The sequence below is a fragment of the Acromyrmex echinatior genome, chromosome 4 (assembly GCF_024713525.1).
Source record: "Acromyrmex echinatior isolate Ae372 chromosome 4, ASM2471352v2, whole genome shotgun sequence".
In the NCBI taxonomy this organism is placed as follows: domain Eukaryota; kingdom Metazoa; phylum Arthropoda; class Insecta; order Hymenoptera; family Formicidae; genus Acromyrmex; species Acromyrmex echinatior.
In genome coordinates, this window is record NC_141855.1 from 1,098,050 (window position 1) to 1,123,488 (window position 25,439).

Consider the following 25,439-nt stretch of genomic DNA (forward strand, 5'->3'; position numbering starts at 1 on the left):
CAAAAACTAAAAATACAATGGATTGATAAGTTTTACGCAGGTAGTTTCACTTCATTCCTTTCAAGAATTTCTAGTCTGTAATTTCACTATACGTTTTCAACAGCATGCGTGGAAACAATTCTCGGTGTGAGATTCGTGGAAAATTGCGCGAACATAAATACGCAAAACTGAAAAAAAGAACGACGTCATACATTCGCGGCGGACTAAAAATCACGCTTCCGGTTTACGTTCGCCATTTCATGACCGTCGAGACGAGCGGGGTCCCTATGTTATATTACTGCTGCGTATTTATGCGTGTGTAAAAAAAAAAATACACGTACGGATAACACGCTAATACACACGTGGCCCTTCGGCCCGTTCATGCCGCGCCCCTATGCTTTTACATGGCAAAAGTACCCGTTTTAAAGCGACATACTACGTATGTCGAAGCTTTGATATTTTTTCGGAATTATCAATGATTTTGGATGACCCTTTATATCGTTTCGACTTTAAAATATTTTGTTACTATTTATGTCGCATATGCATTTCATATGAGTACAATTTTGATTTATGCCATATAAGGATTGCAAATTCCAAAATGTAATTAAAATGATAATGAAACAAATACTAAAAACATATTAAATTCAAATATACCAAAAACAAAAATACTTCTACATATAATATTTTTCAAATGCACGATGATTCGAAGAGAGAGTTACTGCAATAATAATATCTACATATAATTCTCATTTTAACGAATAACTTGACTTTAATCTTGATTCAATTAATTCTTAATCTTTTTCTAAGAATTAAAAAAAAATGAAGAGTAAGTTAAATAAAAACGTAATTTAATCTATATTTGTGGAAGCAGGCATAAGTCAATTTCTTCATTATATATTAACTTTGACATTTTTTTGTTATTTTTATATTTTTATAATTTTCTCTTTTTTATTAGGTGTTGGAATTAATTCGTAGCGTTTTACAAGTGATGGGAAGTACTTTCATTAATGTATTTTTTAATGCTCATGTGAAATAAATAACATTCTTTCATTAAAAACGCTACGAATTAATTCCAACACCTAATAATTTCGTCAAATTTATTGCTATTTGTTTTATTTGCATGTGTAGAAAGAAGCAGGAGGGGAATGTGGGGAAGAAAGTTCGGATTAACCTCTAAAAAAAATAGAGGTATTCTCTTGAACAAAAGTACTTTCTTCTTTTCCTTATGTATATCTACCATTGTTGATTCATAGATAGGTTTAGTTTCATCCTTGGGAAATCTACATGCAATGCTACTGTAGGCACGATACAGAATGGCAGGGGAAGAACGACAGAGGGAGAACATGTGAGTGTGCGGAAATGCAGATATTTGCCAGGAAATTGATAACTCGAATAAACTCGTCGCAAAACATTCAAACAGGCTGCCAAACGGTACGATTGTACACTCCAATCCCCGGCTACGAACCAAACACCGCATATCCCCCCAATGCAACGGCTATACATGCGTTCGCGGGTGTGATGTGTGAGCGATACAATGCGTATATTACTTGCTCGCCGGTATTCTCCGCACCAACTGATTACAGACCGATTTGCAATTTTATTTCGACTTCTAATCGTCAAAAGTTACTGACAGGATCTGACAATCCTGTCAGTAACAGCGATTGAAAAATTAATTATATTGTTTCGTGTTTTATAACAATAAGTTTTCTAATGATAAATCTCATTACAACGTATTCAAATGTAAATAATGTATACAGTAAAAAAAACGTTCTGTATTTGTGTTACGGTCCATTTAAATCCATGTTAAAATTTTGTGTCGAATTTTTAGTATATCCGAATGTTAATTTAACATAATATGATTGTGTTATTTGAATATTTTGTGTTAAATTGATGTTCAACATTTCTTAAAATTCAAATAAGACAATTTATAAGCAATTTAAGTGATCAAGTAACATTAAAATAATGTTTTATAAAATGTAAATTCTACATAGATAAACAAATAAAATGTGCTAATGCGACACATTACGAATGTTAAATTTTGTTGAAACATGCTAATTTAACATATTATAAATATTAATTTTGATGAAGAAATGTGATTGCTTACAACTTGTGTCTGTGTTACTTGTTTTTGTGTAAATTCTTTTTAAATTAACACAAATTTTTCGTCTGTGTAACCATCACACTTTAAGAAGATTAAGAAATTAGAATTATTCTGTAACCTAACTCTTATATTGTAATTATAAAGTTATTAAGAAATTGTAGATTACACACACTAATCTCGCAGGAACTCTCGTATATTATAATTTTTTTTCTACTACACGTATAATAATATTATAAAATTTAGAAATGATAACGATTATTGAAATGATGATAGTCGGTTATAGCAACTAGTGGATGCGGCCAAACACACGCATTACAGACGCGAATCAATATTAACTTGATATTTTTGCCGCGCCATTAGAGTCAAACAAACGCAATGTAAATTGCACGATACAGTCGCGTATGATTATTTGCCATAAATAGCGATGAAGCACGGGCACGAGCGTATGTCAACCGCGTCTCTATATGCACCCTTCACGGAGCGGTTCAAAAAGGACGTGAGTGTATAATGAAAATACCACACTACATATGGAGTATAAAATAGGTACGTATACGCGGCCAATTCGCATAACAGCCTCGACGTTTGAGATACATCAAACAACATATTAATAATATCTCCGGCACATCACAAATCGCGATTAGCAATAAATTTTAATACATCAAAGGAATTAAATAACAAGAGATTTTTAATCCAACAATGAAAAATATTTTGTTTTTTTAAATTTAAAACCTATTCAAATAATTAGTGCGAGAGAGAGAGAGAGAGAGAGAGCGAGTGGTTGTATAATTTTTAAAAAACTCATACAGCGTTTTCCGTAATTAAAATTGACTCTTCACTCTCAATCATGCAAGTAATTTTCCGCAATGACTGTCCCTTGTTGCGTAACGCAACACGCCGTGCATCGCCACAAAGTCGGTATCAACTAATTAGCAACGTGCTAACGTCGAGCGGTACGGTGCGCGCGACGCGGTCAAAGGGCATCGTTATCTCTGCCCCCCCGAACTACGCGAGAAAAAAAAAGAGAAAGAAAAAGAACAGAAGGGAGAGACACTTTTCGTGTGCTTTCAACCCCTTTCCTCTTCTGCAATCAAACGAAAATTAGCCGACGAAAAGCGAGCGAACTGACCATCGTACACTTTTTCGCCGACGATGAATTTGCACGGAGAAATGTACGATTTCTCACGAGATTGCTAGATTCAGCGCATAGACCGGTTCTTTTTATCTTGAGAGAAATTATTTTTACCTTATATATAGTGATGAAAAAATTATTGATAATTTTTTAAAGAAAATTATTAAAAACGTCAATAGTTGTAAAAGTTATCATAAGAGAAGCTATTTCAGATCCCACGCATACGCTTGATGTTTAGCATAAATGGAATAAACCAGATTATCCCAGATTAACTCAGAAAGACACACGAAAATTTATAAAGTTATCAGAAATTAATACAAATTAAAAAATATCAATTAAATTTTATAGCAATAATAATCAATTTCCTTTCATAATGAAATGATAAATCAAATATTTTATTAGATAATAATCTTTTTAGACAATTTGCTTCAAGTTCAATCAAATCTGATTTGAATTTTTCAAGGAATATTATATCGTATTATTGGGCCATTTAAAAAGTATTCATGGTTTTTTCATTCAAAAATTGAACAAAAAACCGCGGATACTTTTTAAATGACCTAATGTATTAGGTCTTGGAATTAATTCGTAGCGTTTTTTAATGAAAGAATATTATTTATTTCACATGAGCATTAAAAAATACATTAATGAAAGTACTTCCCATCACTTGTAAAACGCTACGAATTAATTCCAACACCTAATGTATATTATTTAAAAATTACCGTTATCTCAACAATGCGAATCCAAAGGAAACCGTACGTTGAAGAGCACGGAAAAAGCGGGCGACGGCATCGTGACCGGGGAAAAATGAATGGCTCTATCTTTCGGTAATTAAGACAATGGCGAAAAATAAACAAACGCGCAGAGAAAGAGAGAGAGAGAGAGAGAAAGAGAGAGGACAAGCCCTCCGTGCGAACGCATCTCTTCGGGGCTGTCCGTGGCACAGCTGTTACGTTGCCGGGGGCTCAAATAAACGACTTAGGTAGATTAAGCATACAAATCTCGATGATTCTGCTCCTGATGTAGCCGGCTTTAACCTACCCGTACGTCGGGGTCAACGCGAAAAAATATACGGGTTGTCCACCCCGACCGCCCGCGACTCGAGAAATATTGAGCGTTCTCAAACAATACGGCATGTGTTTCCTTATCTCTTAAGATACATATCCATGGTATGTTTTGAAAATTTTGAATACGCAGCTGAGTTTGTTTAACAGGGACAATGTTTATGATAAACGGAGAAAATCCGTGTGGTTGTCTTTGAGATTACGTCAATAGGGGTATCTTACGAGTTGACGTAAAGATTTCAGTGACATTTTATGCCTTTCTCAGAATAACATATTAATGTATTATCAAAGTTCAACGAACAGAAATCGTATTAATGTTGAGAAAGATATTAAAATCGTACAAGGAACAGAAATGATCAATACAAATGATTAAATATTGAGCATATGATAGCATAAAAAATTAAAAATTGTATGTAAAGAATCAAATGTTAATTAAAAATTCAAACATGAGATCAATTTTACATCATATTGATCATTATCTACTCGGAAAAAAAGCTCGGAAAAAACATGCATATAATTGAACTCACGTCTATACGGCCGTCCTTCCTCCGGAGTGGATCGTTCAGTGTTCTCGGATCCTGGTGTGGCGTTGGCGTCACGGTCTTCCTCATCGGGAGTTGCACCACGATTCGGCACGGAACCAGTACCGCCGGTACCGGTAGGCGAACGGCTCGCGGAACCTGCCGGACTTTGCGGTCCGCCAACTTCCTGGCCGGCCGCGGCGGCAGCGGCGGCTGCGACGGCCGCCGCACCGGATACAGACACCACTGCACCCCCGCCGGCACCCGGTAGGGATGTGGGCGAAAACATATTCGACATGCTCGAGAGCGAGCCGATGCTGGGTAGGCCGCCGTTCCCCGGCACCGCGCCGTTCCCGGTCTCGACCTTGAGGCACTTGCTGGGGGGCGCGAACGCGGACGGCACCAAGGGCCGAAAGCCGCCAAAGGGCAGTCTATGATCGAGTGGATGCAGGAATTGCGGCGGCAAATGCAGCATGTGATGCAGCCCGTAGCCCAGCGATGCCGCCGTGCTGAAGGGCACCTGCAGATCTTTCGAATCGGTCACCTGGAACAAATGGAAAGCAAAAGGATTGATAAAAGATCTAACAGAATGAGTCTTGGAGCCTCATAAATATGATGGTTCAATATTAATATACAGTTTTAATTTTTATATCAACATCGTGAAACATCATAAAAGCATTGTAGGGATTAGTAAAATAAAAATGTAATATATTTTATAGAAAGTTAGTTCTTTCAAACTATAATAGTAATAAAGCTCAATAAATTAAACAAACAGAAAGACAAAGGGCTACGAGCCCAAAACAATTATCATAAATTAAAAATTTTATCAACAGTTAATAAATAAAACATCTAGTCATCTAGTTAAAAAATAAACTTTAATTTGACCGATAACAAGTAAAACAAAATAAACGTTTCCCTGTTGGATCATTTTCAATGTGAACAAAAATAACAGTGGAAATATTACATAGATAAGATATATAAAAATTCGCTCTCGATCGCAGTATTAAATATAAGTCTCGCTCCAATATAAAATAAAAGTTATAAGAAAATTGTAATCAACAACAATGTATTTGTGTCCTCTGGATTGTGTATGTAGATTAAGGATGAATATGTTTCTATTAGAAAGTACAAAATGTAATATAAAATGGCCACAGGAATAAGAAATCTAATAAGAAAAGTACAAAACGAGTCGCAAGTAATAAAAATAAAAATAAAAAGGCAAAAAAATAATCTAATATTATGAGAAATGTACATTAGAGTCATTAATGCGGATAGAAATGTACCGTCATACATTATATATATTTAATTTAGTCACATAAATTAAGAATAAATACTTTTTATTGTGTGTCAAAGTGATATGTTATCTATTATTAGGCAATGCGATGAGATTAAATGTAATCATCTCTCTAAGATGCTCAGAGATAATGTAAAATACAATTATAAAGACAAGAAAGTTGAAGTGGTAAAACTAAAAAGGAAGGGGAGCATAAGAGGGAGAAAATAAAGTAGAGGGAAGAGAAAGTGGGAAGAGGAGAAATGAATAGAAAAAGAATTCTTTTCTAGAATCTTTTTCTATTCGTTGTACTTTCTAACAGAAACATTCTTCCTTAATCTACATATACAATCCAGAGGAATACATTGTTGTCAATTACAACTTTCTTATAACTTTTATTTTATATTAGAGTGAGACTTATATTTAATACTGTAATGATTTTTATATATCTTATCTATAATATTTCCATTGTTTTTTGTTCGCATTGAAAATGATCGTTTGTTTTGGGATCGAAATGTTTGTTTTGTTTTACTTGTTACCGGTCAAATTAAAGTTTATTTTTTAACTAGATGACATGTTTTATTTATTAAACTATTCATAAAATTTTTAATTTATGATAATTGTAAGCTCGTAGCCCTTTGTCTTTCTGTTTGTTTAGTTCTTTCAGTCAGTTAACTTAAAGCCATCGTTACTACAGTTGTTAATTAATTAATTAAGCAAAGATATTATATGTGTATTAAAATTATAAGAATATGAGAAAGAAAGAAAAAGAGAGAAAGAGAAACAAAATTTATCAAAATAAATCATATATTTATGTGGTTTATAAATTATGTTATTATAATTATAAGAAAAGAACAAGTGAGAGATATTCTTGAAATTTGAGTCTTCTGTAAATATATCGCCTTGAGATATTTCCAATATTTATATAATAGATATGTTTAAATATTAAAATGTTGCAAATAACTTTATTTAATGAAATAGACTTTTCATATTTTTTATTTCGCTACAATTTTATGATTAATTTTTTTTTTTTACATTCGATTATAAGTCTCGTATATGTCTTTAACCTCTGATTTCCTATTAATTTTAGTGACATTTATAAAAGGAATCCTGAAGGTTTACTTCCGTTTCCGCCTTCATATTATCAAATTCGATAAGATAACTTTATTTCACGTACACGCGACGAGCGAAAAAATACTTGAATCGCGTAATTCGATAGCTCATTTGCAGCATGAGGGTATTTCCGCGCTTTCAGCTACGTCTGAATGGCATATAATATCAAAGCAACGTGGTGGTATACTGTTAATAACGCGAAACCACTGTGTTATAATAATCCGTCAAAACCTGAAGCTCTTCTCCCCCATAGTCCCCTACCACCACCCCCTCCCCCCCGTGTACCGGTTGTATCATTCAATTCGCCGTGATTGACGAGTCTATTAAGCCGCATACTGAATGCTCGGCTGAAGCATCTACGCGTTGGATTTTGTAACATTTATAATGCCAGAATTATCGGATTGTATTAAACGTGGCCAAGTAATAACGGTGCATTGTATTTCCTATGCCTAGACTTGTCGAAAAATGTAATGATGCGAGAGAGAGAGAGAGTAACAGGCGAGTATTTCAACGCGTAATTATATACAAGTACTTCATGACATCGTATTTCAAAAAATATTCAAAAAACACTTTTTTTTAAATTTATTAATAAATAAGAGAAAACCATATTGTTATATTTGTAATCACAGTCCGAAAGATTTGATTTTGAAAAAAATTATTCATATTACTTCTATTATTTTTGATATTTCGGGATTACAGTGATTTTCTTTTCACTTAAATTTGCAACAATACAGTATTGACTTTTCTTTAACACAAATTGAGATATTGTTGTGATAGTTAATACAGAAATGTTATATGGCTCAATATCAAATTCATCTTGAATTATAAAAGCGCAAAGTGTTACTCGTCAATCGTCATCCCACGCGACTAAGAGGAACGGAAGTACGAAATGATTTCATCGGTGAGAACGGACAGCTGGTTTCCGGATAAACATTTCATTCGGCCGATAATGACGCGGGCGATGAGTTACACGCGCGGGTATTAGTACGCCGCGATTAGTTTATTATTCTTTTATACAGGGAAATGAGGTTCGCGTCCGCCGGCTCGCATATTTGCGCCCGCGGTCCAATCAGTGATTTATTAGGTATTCATTATTATTTTAATTGCAGCCCCGGTCCTTTTTTCGCGATCGGTGTCGCGCGACGCGCATCGCTTGCATATTTGCAATAATCTTTTATTTTTTTTCTCCCGCTCGCTACCGCGGGCGGTAAAACGCGAGCGTATTTTGTCACCGCGCCATCACAATTAGGTTCGCCCTGAAATTATCTCATTTTTTAACGATGCTGAATTTTGATGCAACCCATTCTCTCGCTGTCTCCCTCATTCCATCACTATCTGTATCTACCGTTCCGCATCTGCACGCGTTATCCAGACCCGATTGATGTCCCGCACGTATGAAAAATATTCAAGCATTTAAAAACGCTGTGGAATACGCTTATAATTAACCGCGATGCTCGTTCGTTAAATATTTGCGGCAATCACAGTTATGAGATAAAAATGTATGCGATATAAAATTGTATTTAAAAGAGTCTTGTTATTATCGGAAGTTTAATAACGGTATTTTTGGTAATTCGTTATCAATACGCGCGCGTTTTGATTACGCCACATAAAATTTGAAAACTGTAAGAAAATTATACATAAGTTGATGTCACATTTTAATGTGATAAAGTAAATATTTTGTATAATTTAAGAATTGATTCTCTTTCAGAATTAATTCTCTTTGAGATAATTCGCAGCTGCTCCATAAACATAATACTTATATAACTAATTTCAGATGTCATAGATCGTTGATCGTGTGAAAATACTTACTATTTCGCTGATTATCGTTTTACTTCTCTTTTTTTATTAATGCTTACACTCTGTACGTCGAGTCAATGATGCACAATCTACGTATTTCTCTTCATTTGTATGCTCTAATTTGTATATTTCTACTTTTAATAATATAAAAACAACTGCTTGACGCGCTATAATTTTTTATTTACATTTATATTTCTTAATTATACTCTTTCCATTTTATAATGATTGTCGGTAAACGGACATTACCTAAAACAAGGCAACAATTTGTCCGAATGGAAGAAAGTTGCGCATCATTGACTCGATACTAACTGTTATTTGAGCATTCACATTTATACACACGCATACAATCAAATTTCTATTCATCGCGTGCATTAATTAGTACTCCCGTATATAAAGCGACATAGATATGCAAAGCGAGATGGAAGTAACTCGAGCAGTCCGACGGGCTCAATGAAATCAATGCCAACAATTATTTTTTTGTTTTTTTTTTGTTTATTTTGTACATATTTCAAGTTACTTTTCTGCCAAATAGTGACGTATGTTACCGTCAAATATGATACGCTCGAATTACCGCAGTGCAGTTTCGTTCTACGTGATGCAAGCGTGAAAGTGATTTAACCCTCCAATATAGTTCTCCAATAAATCTTACTCTTTCGTCGATTTTAATAGTTAAAAAATCACACAAATATAAATTTTACACAATTACGCAACGTCTAACTGTACGCAATTCACGTAAAGATACGTAAAGATATATCAAAGTCCAATAAAAATTAAAGTAATATATCTGGAGTAATCAAGTTTATATACATCAAGTTTATATAATCACATTTTCTTCTTTATAAAAACATGAGAATCTTAAAACAGAAGAAAGTTCGAAAATTCGAAATCTTTATCACAGAGACAAAGGGTTAAAATACGTTTTTAACGCGTTGCAGGTAAACGAAACGCAGCGCAATCGCGTAAATGCAAGCTGATGCAAAGGCTTATAGGCGTAAGGGTAAGGACAATGGGACACTAACTTGTGGATTGAATGGTCTTTGCATTCTCAAGGCCTCAGGCAGCCCTCCGGCCTGCGAGAACACGACCAAAGACGGCGGCGGTAGGTGATTCGGTACGTACGCAGAATTATCCATCTAAAACATATACGTCGTTGTTTTCTTCCTTCCGTGCCTCGTCGATTCATCGTTTTTTCTATTCTAAATACGTTCGGCAACGCAAGACTCGAAGAGAATTTCGCGTAAACTCGGAATTTCGGAAACGCGACCGCGATGATCGGACATACCTTATCGATTGCGTTTATATTGGCTAATCAATTATTAATTGTTAATTAAATTTATCAATTAATCTAACCTTTACAATTTTCATTATTATGATGATAATGAATAGACTATCGTTATGCGCGATTTATGCATATTTCTCGATCGATGAATTTTTTATTTCATTTTTCATTTTTTCTCTTAATGTACAGCATTTTTCTATAAATTTCGTAAAAGAACATATGTTTTCCTCAAAGCTTTCTCAAAGAAGATACAATCCAACAAGAAATTATTTTAAGCATTTGATCAATTAGGGCATTCGATGTCTTGATAATTGTTAAATTATTTTTTTTAACAGGCTCTATTTTCAATAAATCATTAATAAGAAAATTGTTAACAGTAATCTATAAAAACTGTGTAAAATTGTGTATTAAAATTTACACGTGATAATATTAAAGAATACTTAGATTCAAAGAATACATATGATGGATTAAAAATGGTACGTACATTCTGAACTTTTCTTTTGTTAATTTCCATTCCTGATTTTTTTACGTATTTTGCCTTTAAAATTGCAATTCAAACAATTCGGATTTTACAATTTAAGAATGCGCAAAATTGGATATAAGAGGTCATCGATCGAAAAGTGAGTTCAATAAATTAGCTCGGCTCGTCAATGAGGATTACGTCGTGGCGCATTAATTACATCGAGAATTATGTCGTGTTTCCTATCGGAATGAAATTATAATTTTATCAATTTCATATTAGCACTTCTCGTACATAAAACAGTTTAATTAATTATGGAATAGTCAGATAAGTACAGCAACCAACAGCATTCTCTACAATCATGTTGGAAACTGTACAATTTGTGGTAATTATATCACTATTTTTTCAATTTATTACATTTATTACTTTTGAAAGAGTTTCTATATTAGAACAATTGCTACCATTATAGAATTCACATATTATAAAATTATACTCTGAGATAGAAAAATCTTGTTAAAATCTAATGAAAGAATCTCCAATTCGTTTATTCTTTTAGTACAGTTATTGTAGTTAAATTATCAATTCTCAGAAAACCTGACTTTAAGCTCTTGATTACAATATAAAATTTTAATTGAATATTTATAGCATTTAAATTCTTAAATTATTAATATGTTAAAATCTATTTATTTAGTTGTATGAACACACTTCTGTAGATCGAAAATGACAAACATACCATTTAAAATAGTAAATGGATAATGCTTAAAAAATCAAGTTATATAAAACGAAAATATTACATTAATAATCTTAAATGTTGTGACAGTTGTTACAATTGTCCCTTCAAAATGAATAAATACGAGCAAATCTGCTCATAACTCACTCGATATTTTCTTCCACAAAACGCGATTTAATAGAATACATCAGCATGTCGTGGCACGAGATCGCGGTATACCGCGTGTATCATTAATTATCGTGATTGTCAATTAATCACCGGTGTTGGATCGGGTGTCGATCTGCCGACAATTTCTGCTACTTCTAACCTTTCAACCTGAAAGCTATCGAATTCGATCCGCGAGTAATTGCGTCGATCGATGCCAGATCGGCTTCGCTTTCGCGACAACGATTGAACGATACTCGCACTCGATAGAAAATCACGTGCGAGAAATATTAGTGGTAATGAAAAATTGTGAATATTTCGAAAAGTTCATGTAAAATCTCATTTTTAAAAATAGCAATCGAATCGAAAGCTTGATGTGCACAATTTCATGAACAATTGACAAAAAACTATAAGGCTCTAATTGCTGTTTCTGTCAATTAATTTTTATGTCAAAATTACAATCAAAAATTAAAAATAATAAATTATCCAAATCAAGAATAACAAAAAATTTAAAGAATTAAGTATCAAAAAATTACTTTCGTGTATTTCGGCATCGCTCAAATATTGCAAATAATTCTCTAAATTGCTTAATAACGTAAAAATGAAAGGAAAAAGAATTAATTACAATTAATGATATAATAATTGTAATTGACTTTATCAGTCTATTAGCAATTTATGATAAAAATACTAAAGCCTTCATTTATTCAAATATTATTTAAATAAATGATGTATCTCCATCTTATAATTTTATACAAAGTAGCTAAAGATAATCGGATTGACAACTAATTCAAAACGTTATTTTGAGCAAACGAGTTTCGAGTCCACTTCATACACGAATCCTTTTATCTTTTGTGCATTTTCAAATGCACTTATGCAATACGTCTGCAGAATTTCATGTTCCCGATTTGCAAAACGCATTTTCCGCGTCTATAAACTTCTGACGTTATCTTTATACTGCTTTAAAATGCAGTTAATAATTCGATAATATAGATTACGTGTTTCAAAATTTTGTTAAATTACGAAATTTCGTTACTCACATTAAAGAGACAAGAGCCTTTTGTCAATCGTTCATAAAACAGTCGGTTGGCAGCTGTCAATATCTGTAACGTTATCTAATCAGCCAATACAAATAACGTTAAGAAATTAATGTAAAAACGTTCAAATATCAACGTTCGAATAATGATACACGCAGATAAATTCCTAGCTTCTACGCGACAATCTATAACAATTTTCATTTTCACCATAATTATTCTATGTTTTTTATTATATAAATTATTTTATCGAGCGTTTCTTTTCTGAGGCAAAAAAGTGAAACTTTGCGTAATAAAATTCATTCGTCTCGCATAAGAATCGACAACATTCTCATCGTTATTAACGCAAGGCACTTTCGCTACCATAGACGTAAAAAAGTAGACTGCACATTCCCTGATTGTAGCATCTGTGCTCGATTTAGAAAGAGAACGCAATGTTGGCAATCATATCTGAATTTCTCTTCAATATTTCAGACAATATTAGTATATTGAAGGCTCTAATAACGAATATAAGTAAAAAGTTAATACTAATCACAAATCGGACACTGATTATTCATGTGTTTAACAAATTTAATTTGCAATATAATGAATAAAATAGATTCAATATTTTAGAGAGAGAAAGAAAGAGAACAATATATATGATTTAAGTTACACATTACTCTCTCTAAATCAATAATGACAATTTCATAGAAATGCACAATCTTCTTAAAGGCTTTCTATAATAAGCTATTACCTATGCTTAAGTCTTAAATCATAAAAAATTAACTAGTCGATTATTCTTTTCATATTCGACTGTGATTGATCAATTTTTTACGGCTTAAGACTTGAAGCTTAACCTTCCATAGTCCAACATTTTTTTCACTGCTTTCTTAGTCCAACCGGATCACTGATTATGTTTTTTAAAAAATTTTTGAACTCTAAAAAATCTAAAAAAAAATTTACGCTTTCATAACATTCAAAAATACAATTTTACAATAATACGAGGACTGTTTAATAAGTGACTTTTTTTTAACTTTTTTATATCAAAATTCGACTTATTTTTCAACATAATCTCCTTTTACAGAATCATTGATTTATCAAACTGCTCCGAAACGATTTTCACTTTCTTCGTACGTGTCCGAATTTGAGGCAGAACGATTGAAAATTGAAAATTCGCCTGGATCTTCAAAATCTCGATTGAACTATGGAGGATTAAGTAACGACTTATTGTAGAATGTTATATCTATGTTCGCTACAGCAGTTCCGAAAAAAATGTGCAAGACTCGCGAGATAATCGCGTGAACGCTCCGCTCTCGGAGCGACGGATTGGAGCATATTATATTCTGCAGACCACGACGTTCTCATTGTCCGAGCGACGCGATGTGAATTCGACTTCGACTTCGACGACGACGCGACACGACACGATACGCGGAACCGAGCGGGATCCGCGTGGCGCTTCCGGGCGCAAGAATAGACATGTTGATCACCAGCACGCATACGTTTTCCTCGTGTGCACTGAGAAACTGATGCGCGGCTAGCCGCGGCACGCGGCTGTCCGAGAACATTCACAGAAACCTCACAGGACTCGCTGCTTGTCTCCGTCGCTGCGCGTTTCCACCAGACGCGAATGCGACGACCTCGGCGACAATAACAATGTCAACGACGACGACGACGGCGGTGGCGGCGATGGTGATGACGTTAAAAACTCGCGGCGCATCGTCCTCACAGAGCGTTTCCGTTCGTTTCGACAAAACGCCGTCGTCGGTCTAATCTGCAAGCGCGCGTAACGGTTTGCCCGATTATATCGTGGATGACGATAATCACAAACCCGATCTGCAACCGTCCGGCAGGAAAACAACGACGGCGATGACGATCCCTCCGATCGCGACGCGCGCGCGAATCGATCTGCGGCACCCGGTGGAGCCGCGTAAACACGGCGCGGGTAATCGGTGGGTTCGAAAATTCAAATCCGCCGCGCCGCGTCCCGCCACTACGGCCGACTGGTCGACGTCGACCTAACCTCAACCACGGCTGCAGTGTCCGCGACCAGTACCTCGACTGGCGACCGGTATCACCCCCGTGTTGTGTAACGCACTGCTCGCGCTAAGAGTCAGGTGAATGAGAGAGCAAGAGAGATAGACAAACAGACGGTAAATGTGAGAGAGAGAGGGGGGGGAAGAGCGAGATGGAGAATATGATAGAACAGGAGTACGAGCGGACGAAACGAGAAAGAGAGACAGAGAGGGAGAGAGAGAGGATGCCGCCAGGCCCCGTGCGAGCAACCTCGTGGACATGCGAGTGCAGACTGATTGGAGCGTAGAGTGTGAGGGTACTTACCCACGAGTCGTGGGATCGGTGGCGGTGGCGGAGGCGAGGTAGAGGCGTGGAGGCACCGACCGGCGGCGGCGGCGGCGGCGGCAGCGTGCGCGTGTGTTTTCAGCCGCCATGACTGGCGCCACCGTAGCGACTACTGCCCGTTCGACGTCCCTCGCGCATGCGCGACTTGCGCAGTCGCACGCCGCGCAGCCACGCGCGACGCTTCCCGCAGCTCTCAATTGCGCACCGAACGCGCAGCCAGCAACATCGTTGATCTTATGTCCGACGACTCCCGCGAACGCGCGCTCCGATTTGGATGGTGCTTTCACACGTTTTCCCGTGATATGCCACTTGAATCCTTTCTTCTTGATCGATACTCCACGACTTTTCTCTCTTTCGTTCGCCTCCCTGAAAATTTTAACATGTGCTTACGGCAGGAAGGCAATGAAGCGTTTAATCGTATTCTGGCTATGTGGAAACTGTTGGCACCAAACGTAGCTCCAATTTCGAATATGTTAGCAGTGAACACTAAATATAAATTGCATAGAAACAAGAAAATTAGAATCAGACAATATCAGCCGTATTTGATTTCGAAAGTACCGTGCAAATTTTCACTTTAATCCGTGTAAAAAAATGTGGAATGCGTGCAACTGCGATTTTATTCAATTAAAGCTGTTAGAAAGATTATCGATTCTCTCTCACGTTGTGAAAACATTCATAGTGCGACTACGCACATTATTTTTAGATTTTGTATTTCATTTTATGCGGATTTTGGAGTATTAAAAACTTTTTAACTGTATGTTTATTGTATTGTAACTTATGTTTAAATTGTACAAATTAATATAGTACAGTTTATATAGTACAAATTAATGTTCTGGTTATATTAATACATTTTACTAACTGCTTTGTATTAACAATTATTATTTTATATTCCATAATCAAATAGTATTATACACATTATTGTTTGTTGATTTGTTTTTTTTTATATTAAAAAGAATATTATATATCTACCTTTATATTCCAAAATTTTATTAGTCTATGATTTTGATTTGAATCAGATGTATGTAAATGATATATAATGTAAGAATATAATACACAGATGCAAACACAATAGAGAAAAAAGCAAAGAGAATGTCGCATCAATAATCTAAAAATAAAACAAAATAACATTAATTTTAAAATATACAATTTTTTAATACATGTTTCGTAAAAATTTTACAAAAGAATGTATAAATGTCAATTTAAAGTGATACAATACTTCAAGAATCACAAACGATTAGTTTTATATGGTTATTTCAAAAAAAGACAATTGTCTAAAGAAAAGTAGAGATATATTTAACCGATATTTAAAGAGTTACCAGAAATAATTAATTTGCTATTAATTAATTTACGATTTCAATTCTTAAAGAATTATTAAAAATGTACGATAATGAAACCTTTTCGAGTTTCGTGCATATAATTAATTAATTTAATTGTCCTATCTAATATTACTGAATGCATACGCGCGCGGCTTCAGGATTCATATTTCCAAACTATGAATTGCAAAACAACTACCAATAATTAATCAGTAAACTAATAATCATAACAATACTTGAACCATTAATAACATCCGTTAATTAATACAAAAAAATATCACTGTCAATCATTTCCATACTAGTCAATTATAACTCAAAACCACAAAATTTCTTTCTTTGATTTTTAATAACTTGATAGACTGAATACGACATCTAGTGGATGATGAAGAAGTTAGAAAGTATAGAAAATTTAATTATTCAATCAATTTTAAAGAATATTTTAATAAAGATCGAAAAATTAACAAATTCCAGATGAATTATTGTTAAAAATGTAAATTAAAGAGACACCTACACTAAACGATTTATCACTACGATGTAGAAATCTATTATTTACCAATTTTTCACAGCATTCCTTTTCGAATAGTTACAAACATCTTATTTGTGATCCTATGAAAATTTTCTTGACTATATAAATAGCCTTTATCAATCAATGCTCTAATCTAAAAAATATATCTACTGATTCTCAAACCGACAGAGAATCGTGAAATAATACGCGTGGTGCTCTCTGTGGTCAAAAAATAGTACTCTGTTTCTACAAATATATATTTGACCATTAGAGATTATAATAAAAGCTTTAAAATTTATGGATGTTTTTTTATTACTATACTAGAACTCTCTTTCTCGATTTTGTCAAATGTTAAACATATACTTATCTTTAGATTCCAAAAGTGTACACTAGTTCAGCCACTGAAAACAAATTCCATGTATATCTGCACATACGTTTAACTAAAAAATAATTTGAAAAATTAATTTAGTTTTTTAAAATATGTAAGACAAAGCTCTCTATTACACCAAGAGCTTTATATATATAAGGTACATATATTTCATATAGCTAAAACTGATAATAAGTTGTACATATATATATATATATATATATATATATATATATATATATATATATACATATCGTTTAGATTTAACAATAATAAATTATATAAAAATCACATGGAAGTTTGCGTATCTGTCAAAATTTCGACAATTTATAAATTTAATGTTAGATATATATGTGCACGAATAACAATATTTTTATTTCTTCTGTTATCTGCATTAATGTTTATGTCTGATGATTATCCATGCAGGTAACAATTAGAGAAAATGTAGTAATACATTGTATATGATATTATTGCGGGATAAATATGTATGCTTACTTATAAAACGCTTGTACAATGACATATCAAATTTAACATTTGCATTTTAAACAAATTGTTTACATCAATAGTTTATATCAATAGTTAAAACATCGAACATCTATTCTATTCTGTTCTTTATTTAGCGACTTATCAATAAAAGAATCCTAAACATTAAAGTTTTTCAGAAAAAATGTCATCATTCGTATTGAAAGTGTTAAAAACAAGAAATGTTATTTACGTATAAATGCGCCGTGGCAACCAACGTAATGTATTATATAAGTTTGTTAACAAACTTCGTCGTTAATAATATATTGCAATAATTTATATATACATTACTATTTATATTTAAAACTTTGGAATCTTCAGACATTGTATCCTAAAAATTTTCTGGATACAAAATATTTCTGAATTAACTTAAATCTACATATAATAATTACATTTTTGTACGTAATAAGAGAATATTTCTATATTATTATTTCTATTAACAGAAATTAAAAGAAAATATTTATGAAATATTTTTTAAAATTTGTAAATAGTATCATAAAAAAAATTATTTTTAATTATTCATACATAATTAGCAATAGCAAAAATCTCTCTTGGAAATTTGATTTTCGAAATTATAATACAACAGTGTTCGGCAATAGGTGAAAACTTAAAAAAAGTAATTCTAGATAAAATAAGATAAAAGTCGATAACAAAATTGCTTTGTTTTTTAATTAGTGTTTAAATATTCACATAAAATCTTTAAAGTGTATGAATATTTAAATTAAATACATAAATTAAACATTCATAATTAAAGGATAGAGCCGAATTCGTAATTTTACTTTTTTTATTTTTTATATTGCCAAACATTCTGTATATTTAGGCAAAAAGCTAATTGAACTGTTAAAAGATACTTTGTAAAAATATACCTTGATAAAGTGCCATATAAATTCTATACCACATAATTGGAGTTGAAGAGGGAAAGAAAATGATTGCAACACTGTATACATGAATATATGAGTAAAACAAAAATATGTTTGTAATAAGATAGTTAATATATTACACAATCTATGATCTATCTTCAGTTGTACTGTATATAACTGAATAAGATTGAAGATTATTAAATAGTGCATCCTCATTTTCCTTTTCCGATTCGATTTGTGGTATGGTCTGTATAATGTTTTGTGATAAAAGTCCTTCTTCTATTTCTATGAGCGCAGTCTCAGTTTTTTTTTCTTCCAACGATTCTTCCAACGTAACATGACTTTCCTCCGATTTTTGCTGAAGAACATTGGTTGTTTTTGTGTTTTTTTTACGCTTTTCCTTAGGTCGGTTCTCATGCACTCGCATATGTCGTCGTAAATCGTATTTACCGATGAAACCCATGCCACAATTATCACAATTGAATGGCCTGACGTCAACGTGATTGAACATATGCCTTCTCAATGCTGCACTAACCGTAAATGCTTTTCCACATACATTACATATGTGAGGTTTCTCACCAGTGTGCAATAATGTGTGATCTCGTAATGTAGCACGTTGATTGAAGCTATAATAATCAGATATAAGAGTGTTTACATTAAATATTATATTCAATGAAATGTACAAATATTGTTATTAAAAAATTTAATCCAAAATTAAAAAAAAATTTATAATACTAAAATATTATTTATATAACAAGATTGTTAATGAACAGTATAATATAATAATACAATTAATATACTTACTCTTTTAAATGATAATTATAACATACATTTAGAATATTTTTAAATTACGATATTTTGCATTATATCCTATTTCAAAGTTTGCCTATTTATATTAAACTGCAAATATATGTATACAAGTTACAAACCTTTTGCCACAGACTTCGCATGTGTAGCTGCGAGGATTCCAATGTATCTTTGAATGGTTCAATAAATTGCCTCGTTGTGAGAATGACTTTTGACAAACGTCACACTTGAACGGTTTTTCACCAGTATGTACCCGTATATGCGTTTGGAGTGTACGATTATTAGGAAAACGTTTGTCACAATAATTGCACGGATATTTAGGCAAATGAAGACCCTGCGGATCCAAATGGCTGATCAGATGCCGTTTGTAATTGCCTTTGTGATTAAATATACGCGAACATTGACTGCAAGCATAGGGTGCGACGAGATCATGTGTTGTCGCATGGCTGTCTAATTCTGATTTTGATTTAAAGCGGCAACCACACTTCAGGCAGCGGTGCCGTGAAAAGTTGGGATGACATGCCATATGTCTCTTCAGATATCTCTTTCTGTTATATGCCTTTTTACAAAGGAAGCAGGAATATGGAAACTCGCCAGTATGCGTTTTCACGTGTGTTCGCAGTTCTCGACGACTTTTGCAGTCCTTTTCGCACACCATGCAAAAGAATGGACCATTGGAAGGGACATGATTCTCGACAGTATGCAATAATACACTAGTCAGTTGACTATAATTCTGTAAACATAACGTGCATTGATATTCGATTCCATTTTCTCGTTTGAATTCTTTTATCCGTATAATTGCATCGCTCAAACTGCCTAATATATTATCTTTATCATCAACAAAGTAGTCAGAATCAGATCCATCGTTGTTTTCTACTATGAATTCAATATTAGAACTACTCTCATTGAGCTTTGTTTCTTTATCTCTGTTTTGTATCATCTCATTATATTCTTTTTGTTTCTCAACTTGTATTACTGATATTATTTCTTGTTGTTCTAAATAGGTACATTTATTCTTTTTAGATTCCACAGGATTGGAAACACATATTTTGCTTGAGGCTTCTTCATTTTCTTCAGCCAAGATTTCCACTTCAGAAATAAATGTATCATTGTCATTTACTATTTCTTCTTGTTCCGGATCAAACGTTAACGTGTTCTCGACTGACATCGACTCAATCGTAGATTTTGGTATATACATAATTGCGACATTTTCTGCAAATATTTTTGAAATATCTTCAGGTAACTCAGTTTTCATCAACTGGGCACCTATTTGATCCTCATTAGTTTCGATATTATAATAAACATCATTCAATTGTGAATTCTTTTTATCATCTCCATTATCTTTGACCAACTGAGATACATCAATTTCATATTGTTGTTGATCCATATCATTTGTTATTTTAATGTTTACAAACTCAAAAGTACGATCAGACTTTACATCGCCTGATATATTTAATTCCAAAAATCCATCTTTCTGTGCATTACTTTTTTCTTTCTTAGCATTTAACTGTTCTGTCTAAAGAAAAAAAAAGCAAGTAACGTTATAATAACATCAAAAATAACATCAAAAAGATACCCTTTAGATAATTTTATGTCCTTTAAATACTTATTTATAAATTAATCTTTATGATTGATAATTATTCAATTTATAGATTATTCAAAATTGAAATGTAACGCATATTTAACAGATATAAACTTCAAATTAATATTTTCAAATTATTATTATTATTTTCATTTTCTATCACTATACCTTCACAATGTTCGTTTTAGTTTCTTGCATCATTCTAAATTTCTTATCTGATTCTTGCACTTGTAATCTGAAGTCATATAAAGCATTCGTTCGATATGCACACTTTGGACAGAGCATGTTAGGCAGTCCATCAAATTGATCAATCTATTGAAAAAAAATATTATTAACAATATTAACATATTAAGAATATATAAAAATATATAGAATATATGTATAGAAATACTCAAATCTGCAGAAGAAACATTAGGATACAAGAAACACCAAAAAAGATCAAGAGTGGAACGAAGAATTAGAAACGATGATTTCAGAGAAATTTACCATAAATATCTGAGCTCCAAAAACGAACAAGAAGACAAAACAAACAAACAGAAACAAATGTAACGAAACCAAACGAGCAATAAAAGCTGCCTACCAATAAAGCTGGGACAAATATTGTACATAAGACAGATTGAACATGATATGAACATGGAAAATAATTAGTAACGTATAAGATAATGAAACACTTGAATAAATCAGAGAGAGATTCTGCAAAGCTGAACATCATTTACAAAGAAATGCACTATACACAGTTATGATACAATCTATATAACAGATGACATAGAAAAGAATGAATTGTGAAGCGATAGACCTATCACGCTAGAAGAACTGAATAACGCATTAAAAGTCACTAAGAATAGAAAAGCAACAAGCACTGACAATATAAACTCCGAACTTATCAGATACGGAGGTTTAATGTTAAAATTAAAAATCCTACATCTTCTAAACATGTACTGGAATCAATCACAGACTCCCAAGGAGTGAAAAACTGCCGATGTTGTTTCTATATACAAGAAAGGAGAGAGTACTGACTCCAATAATTACAAGATTAGCTTAGTAAACTCATGTTATAAAATATACTCGAAAATAATAGCACGTAGAGTACAAGCCATCGCGGAAGTCAAATTAGGAGGAACAAAATGATTTCAGAAAAAAACGATCAACAATAGATGCGATATTGACCCTAAAACTAATTATAGAAAAAAGAAGAGAGCAAAACTTGAAGACACAAATCGCATTCGTAGACTACGCAAAGGTCTTCGACAAAGTCTGCTGATCAGAACTGGGATATCTTAGAAGGAAAGGGCTTCCTAAAAACCTAATTAAGGTAATAAAAGAATATGTATCACGGAACAAATTTAACTATTGACAAGGAGAATTCCAAAGACATTACATTCACTAACCAAAGAATAAGTTAAAAATATAGCTTATCCCCGATCCTATTCAACATATACATAAACGATATGGTATTAACATAGAGACGTGAAAAAAGAAAACAATATATAATAAAATAACCAAAAAAAAAAGAAAAAGAAAAAAAACATCGACAACCAGACCATAACAGCTAACACAGAAGATGATCTACAAATAGCTGTCAACTAGACAGGATAGCCAGAGAATGACTGTGAAATTTCTACGTCAAAAATGAAAATAATGGCATTCAGAGGAAAATATCCCATCTCTTCAAAGATAATAATAAACAATAAAAGAATAGAACAAACCCAAATCTTCAAATACTTAGGATACAATCTGACCTACCAAAAAAAAAGCTGATATAAACCAAAAACTGATTTCATTCCAGAGAATGCGGCACCAATCGAAAAACATTAAGGAACAAGATACACAATTAAAGTTCTATAAAATAATGGCAGTTCCCATGCTGCTATATAGAAGCGAAGCTTAGGTAATAGAAAGGAAGAACTTAAACAGAATACAAACTGCAGAAATGAAGTTTTTAAGAGTAGTTAAAGGTTATACGAAATTAAATAAAATAAAAAATGAAGACATAAGGAAAAAGTTAGAAATTTTCACAATCAAAAATAAAAAGAATATAAGAGGAAGTGGCAACTCCACATGGAGTAGATGGATGAAAATGAACTTTCTAAATTGGCATTAGGCTATAAACCACAAGGTAATAGACGTAGGGAGATCATGGAAAATATGGCGTATTGAAGTGGAACAGGCCATCCCGGCCTAAATCATGTCCGATGATGATGATAATGATGAACATATTAAAAATTACGTATACTAACAATAATTTAAAATCAAACTGAAAATAAATAAAGAGTCTATTTTCAGTACACAGTTTACAGAATTGGATACGTATATAAATTCACATTAAAATATTTAAAATCTTTGACTGAAATTTGGAATTCTCTTACTTAATTACATATAATACATGACTAAAGCAAGTAAAATTCTTTTCTAAAAAAAATTATTTAATTACCTATAAAGATATAAGCAATCATTTTTCTTAGAAAATCGATATAAAGAAGTTGTAGCAGATCTCAATTAATGCATGCAAAACAACTATTGTAATATTAAATTATTAATCATGATATTTAAGGAAAAAAATCTTTTGTACTAGATGTTAATAGGTCTATTTGTTGCTTGCACTTTTTACACTTAGTATCTTTGCTTTCTCTTTCTTCGCCCGAAAAAAAAATGTATATATATTTATTTATTATATAAATATATGTATATATATTTAAAAAAAATGTATATATATATATATATTTTAAATGCACACATTTTTGGGTAATTTCAAAACACAACACAAACCTCATGTCTATGGGCAAGATCATAGTCAGGCTGGCCTCTAAAGATCTACTTGTTAAAGACACTTGTTGAGGTTAGTTATAAAAAAATTTTGTATTTCCAAAATTCCGTTTACCTTGATAGACGTGATCTGTGCGAGCTTGTACGGCAAGTTGATCTCGCTAATGTTATCATCATACATGGATAACATTTTGCAGCTTTCCTTCATGCATGCGCGACATTTATACATGTAGGAATCAATCTCCGAATTCGCGCTTTCTGACATGATGATATTAAAACGATAGTCCTTAAAAAAAATAAGACAACGATAGTGGCGAATGATCCCGACGTATTATTGACGAATTATCAAGCAAACATATACTAATAGATGTAGCTAACTGTGTTTATATACTTCTCTCACAATTATCCACAGCCAGAAGGCACAGCTGAGTTAGGCTGACATTACTAGGCACTGTAAGCAATGGACACGACAGTAGACGCCAGATACAGTCCACCACGCCTATGATCTTGATTCGTATTACGGTTAAAGTAAAATATACGTTATCTAAAGACTTTTCAGAAATATTTATTCTTTTATTTCTCTTTGTCTTGAGATTCTAGAAATCGATTACACGCTTGCACAAGAGCATAGAAACTAAAGCAGAAACTGGAACAATCCGTAATAATTCCAGGTTCAAGCAGAGAGAAACCTGAGAGAGGATATGACAGCCTAAAATGTAACCGCAAAATGCTGCCGCACTACTGCCTCCTGACAAAGTGGACGTAAACTACATAGCAACGTCCACTTTTCTTAGGGTACATCGTCTATTTTTCAAGACGAGATGATAAATCGATGTATTTTAAAACAAGTGGACATTACTATGTAACATCCACTTTGTCAGAAGACAATAGTGCGCGGCAACATTTTGCGGTTACAGGTTTTGGGCCGTCATGTTCTTTATCAAGTTCTCTTTGCTTCGACTCGCAAAAGCGGCATAGTTTGCCTAAACTGGACATACCATGGTTGTATTCCAAAATTGACCAGTATTGAAAATCTATAGTGCACATAACGTAAACTGTAGCATTTTTAATGTTGGTAGTAAATTGGAATACAGCCCATGTCAATCCCTTCCATGATCTCTACCTCACTTTAACCAGAAAGAAATCCTCTGGTTGATCAATGAACGAAACTTCACTCATCAGAGTTTGATATACATTCTGGAAGTTTGATACTTATATATTTATACAAAAAAAGTTTAGATATTTATATAAAAAAAGTTTAATTTTGTCATTATATGCTGTTCAAATTTTAGTATTGTAATAAGAAAATAATAACAAAAAATAAATAAATTATAAAAATGTGTTTAATAAATATAAAATGCTTGAAAAACATAACTATATACATTTTATATATAGTTTATTATTACAGAGAAAAACCTGAGAGAGGCCATGCCGGCCTTTTTCCAGTTACAATCGAAATCGCCCGAAATATATGTTTAGAAGAGATTGAATTTATTAAATGTCTCTATAATTACTAGCAATTATAAAAACATTTAATAAATTCAATCTCTTCTAAACATATATTTCGATTTCAATTGTAACAGGAAAAAGGTATGGCCTCTCTCAGGTTTTTCTCTGTAATAATAAACTATATACAAAATGTATGAAAGTTGTGTTTCAAGCATTTTATTTTTATTAAACATATTTTTATAGTTTATTTATTTTATTTGTTATTATTTTCTTATTACAATAGTAAAATTTAAAAAGCATATAATGACAAAATTAA

General features: G+C 32.8%; 2 protein-coding genes across 11 annotated transcripts in view; both read right to left on the reverse strand.

Moving 5' to 3' along the window:
- Window positions 1-25,439, reverse strand: part of LOC105147616 (ring finger protein 220) — a 179,651-nt gene that overhangs the window by 151,228 nt on the left and 2,984 nt on the right. For 2 of the 6 annotated variants that reach the window (XM_087404965.1, XM_087404962.1), the window contains exons 1-3: window positions 14,097-14,906; window positions 9,994-10,107; window positions 4,798-5,335 (exon numbers count right to left, since the gene is read on the reverse strand). In XM_087404965.1, coding sequence (XP_087261091.1) covers window positions 4,798-5,335; window positions 9,994-10,107; window positions 14,097-14,162 — 718 coding nt within the window. In that variant the 5' untranslated portion in view covers window positions 14,163-14,906. Of the gene's footprint in view, window positions 1-4,797; window positions 5,336-9,993; window positions 10,956-11,590; window positions 14,907-14,934; window positions 15,322-25,439 lie in introns of those variants that run through there. The other 4 variants (XM_087404967.1, XM_087404968.1, XM_087404964.1 and 1 more) reach the window with 3 other exon arrangements.
- LOC105147510 (uncharacterized) lies at window positions 18,615-24,385 on the reverse strand. Of its 5 annotated transcripts, none has more exons than XM_087405311.1 (6): window positions 24,075-24,385; window positions 23,790-23,960; window positions 23,678-23,722; window positions 21,080-21,223; window positions 19,452-20,845; window positions 18,615-19,148 (listed from the first exon to the last, which is right to left on the reverse strand). In XM_087405311.1, the coding sequence occupies exons 2-6, from the start codon at window positions 23,937-23,939 to the stop codon at window positions 18,668-18,670; spliced, it is 2,214 nt and encodes a 737-aa protein (XP_087261437.1). In that variant the 5' UTR covers window positions 23,940-23,960; window positions 24,075-24,385; the 3' UTR covers window positions 18,615-18,667. The 5 variants fall into 5 exon arrangements, with proteins under 5 accessions (XP_087261437.1, XP_087261438.1, XP_087261440.1 ...); XM_087405312.1 differs by having other exon boundaries at window positions 24,066-24,385; XM_087405314.1 differs by having other exon boundaries at window positions 24,053-24,385.

Excerpts from the sequence above, each read along its gene's own strand:
- LOC105147510 (XM_087405311.1), bottom strand. The coding sequence starts at position 23,939 with ATGTCAGAAAGCGCGAATTCGGAGATTGATTCCTACATGTATAAATGT. Across the intron at positions 23,723-23,789 it reads CACAGATCACGTCTATCAAG|ATCTTTAGAGGCCAGCCTGA; the intron begins GTAAACGGAATT and ends TTTAACAAGTAG. Across the intron at positions 21,224-23,677 it reads ATCTTGCCCATAGACATGAG|ATTGATCAATTTGATGGACT; the intron begins GTTTGTGTTGTG and ends TTTTTTCAATAG.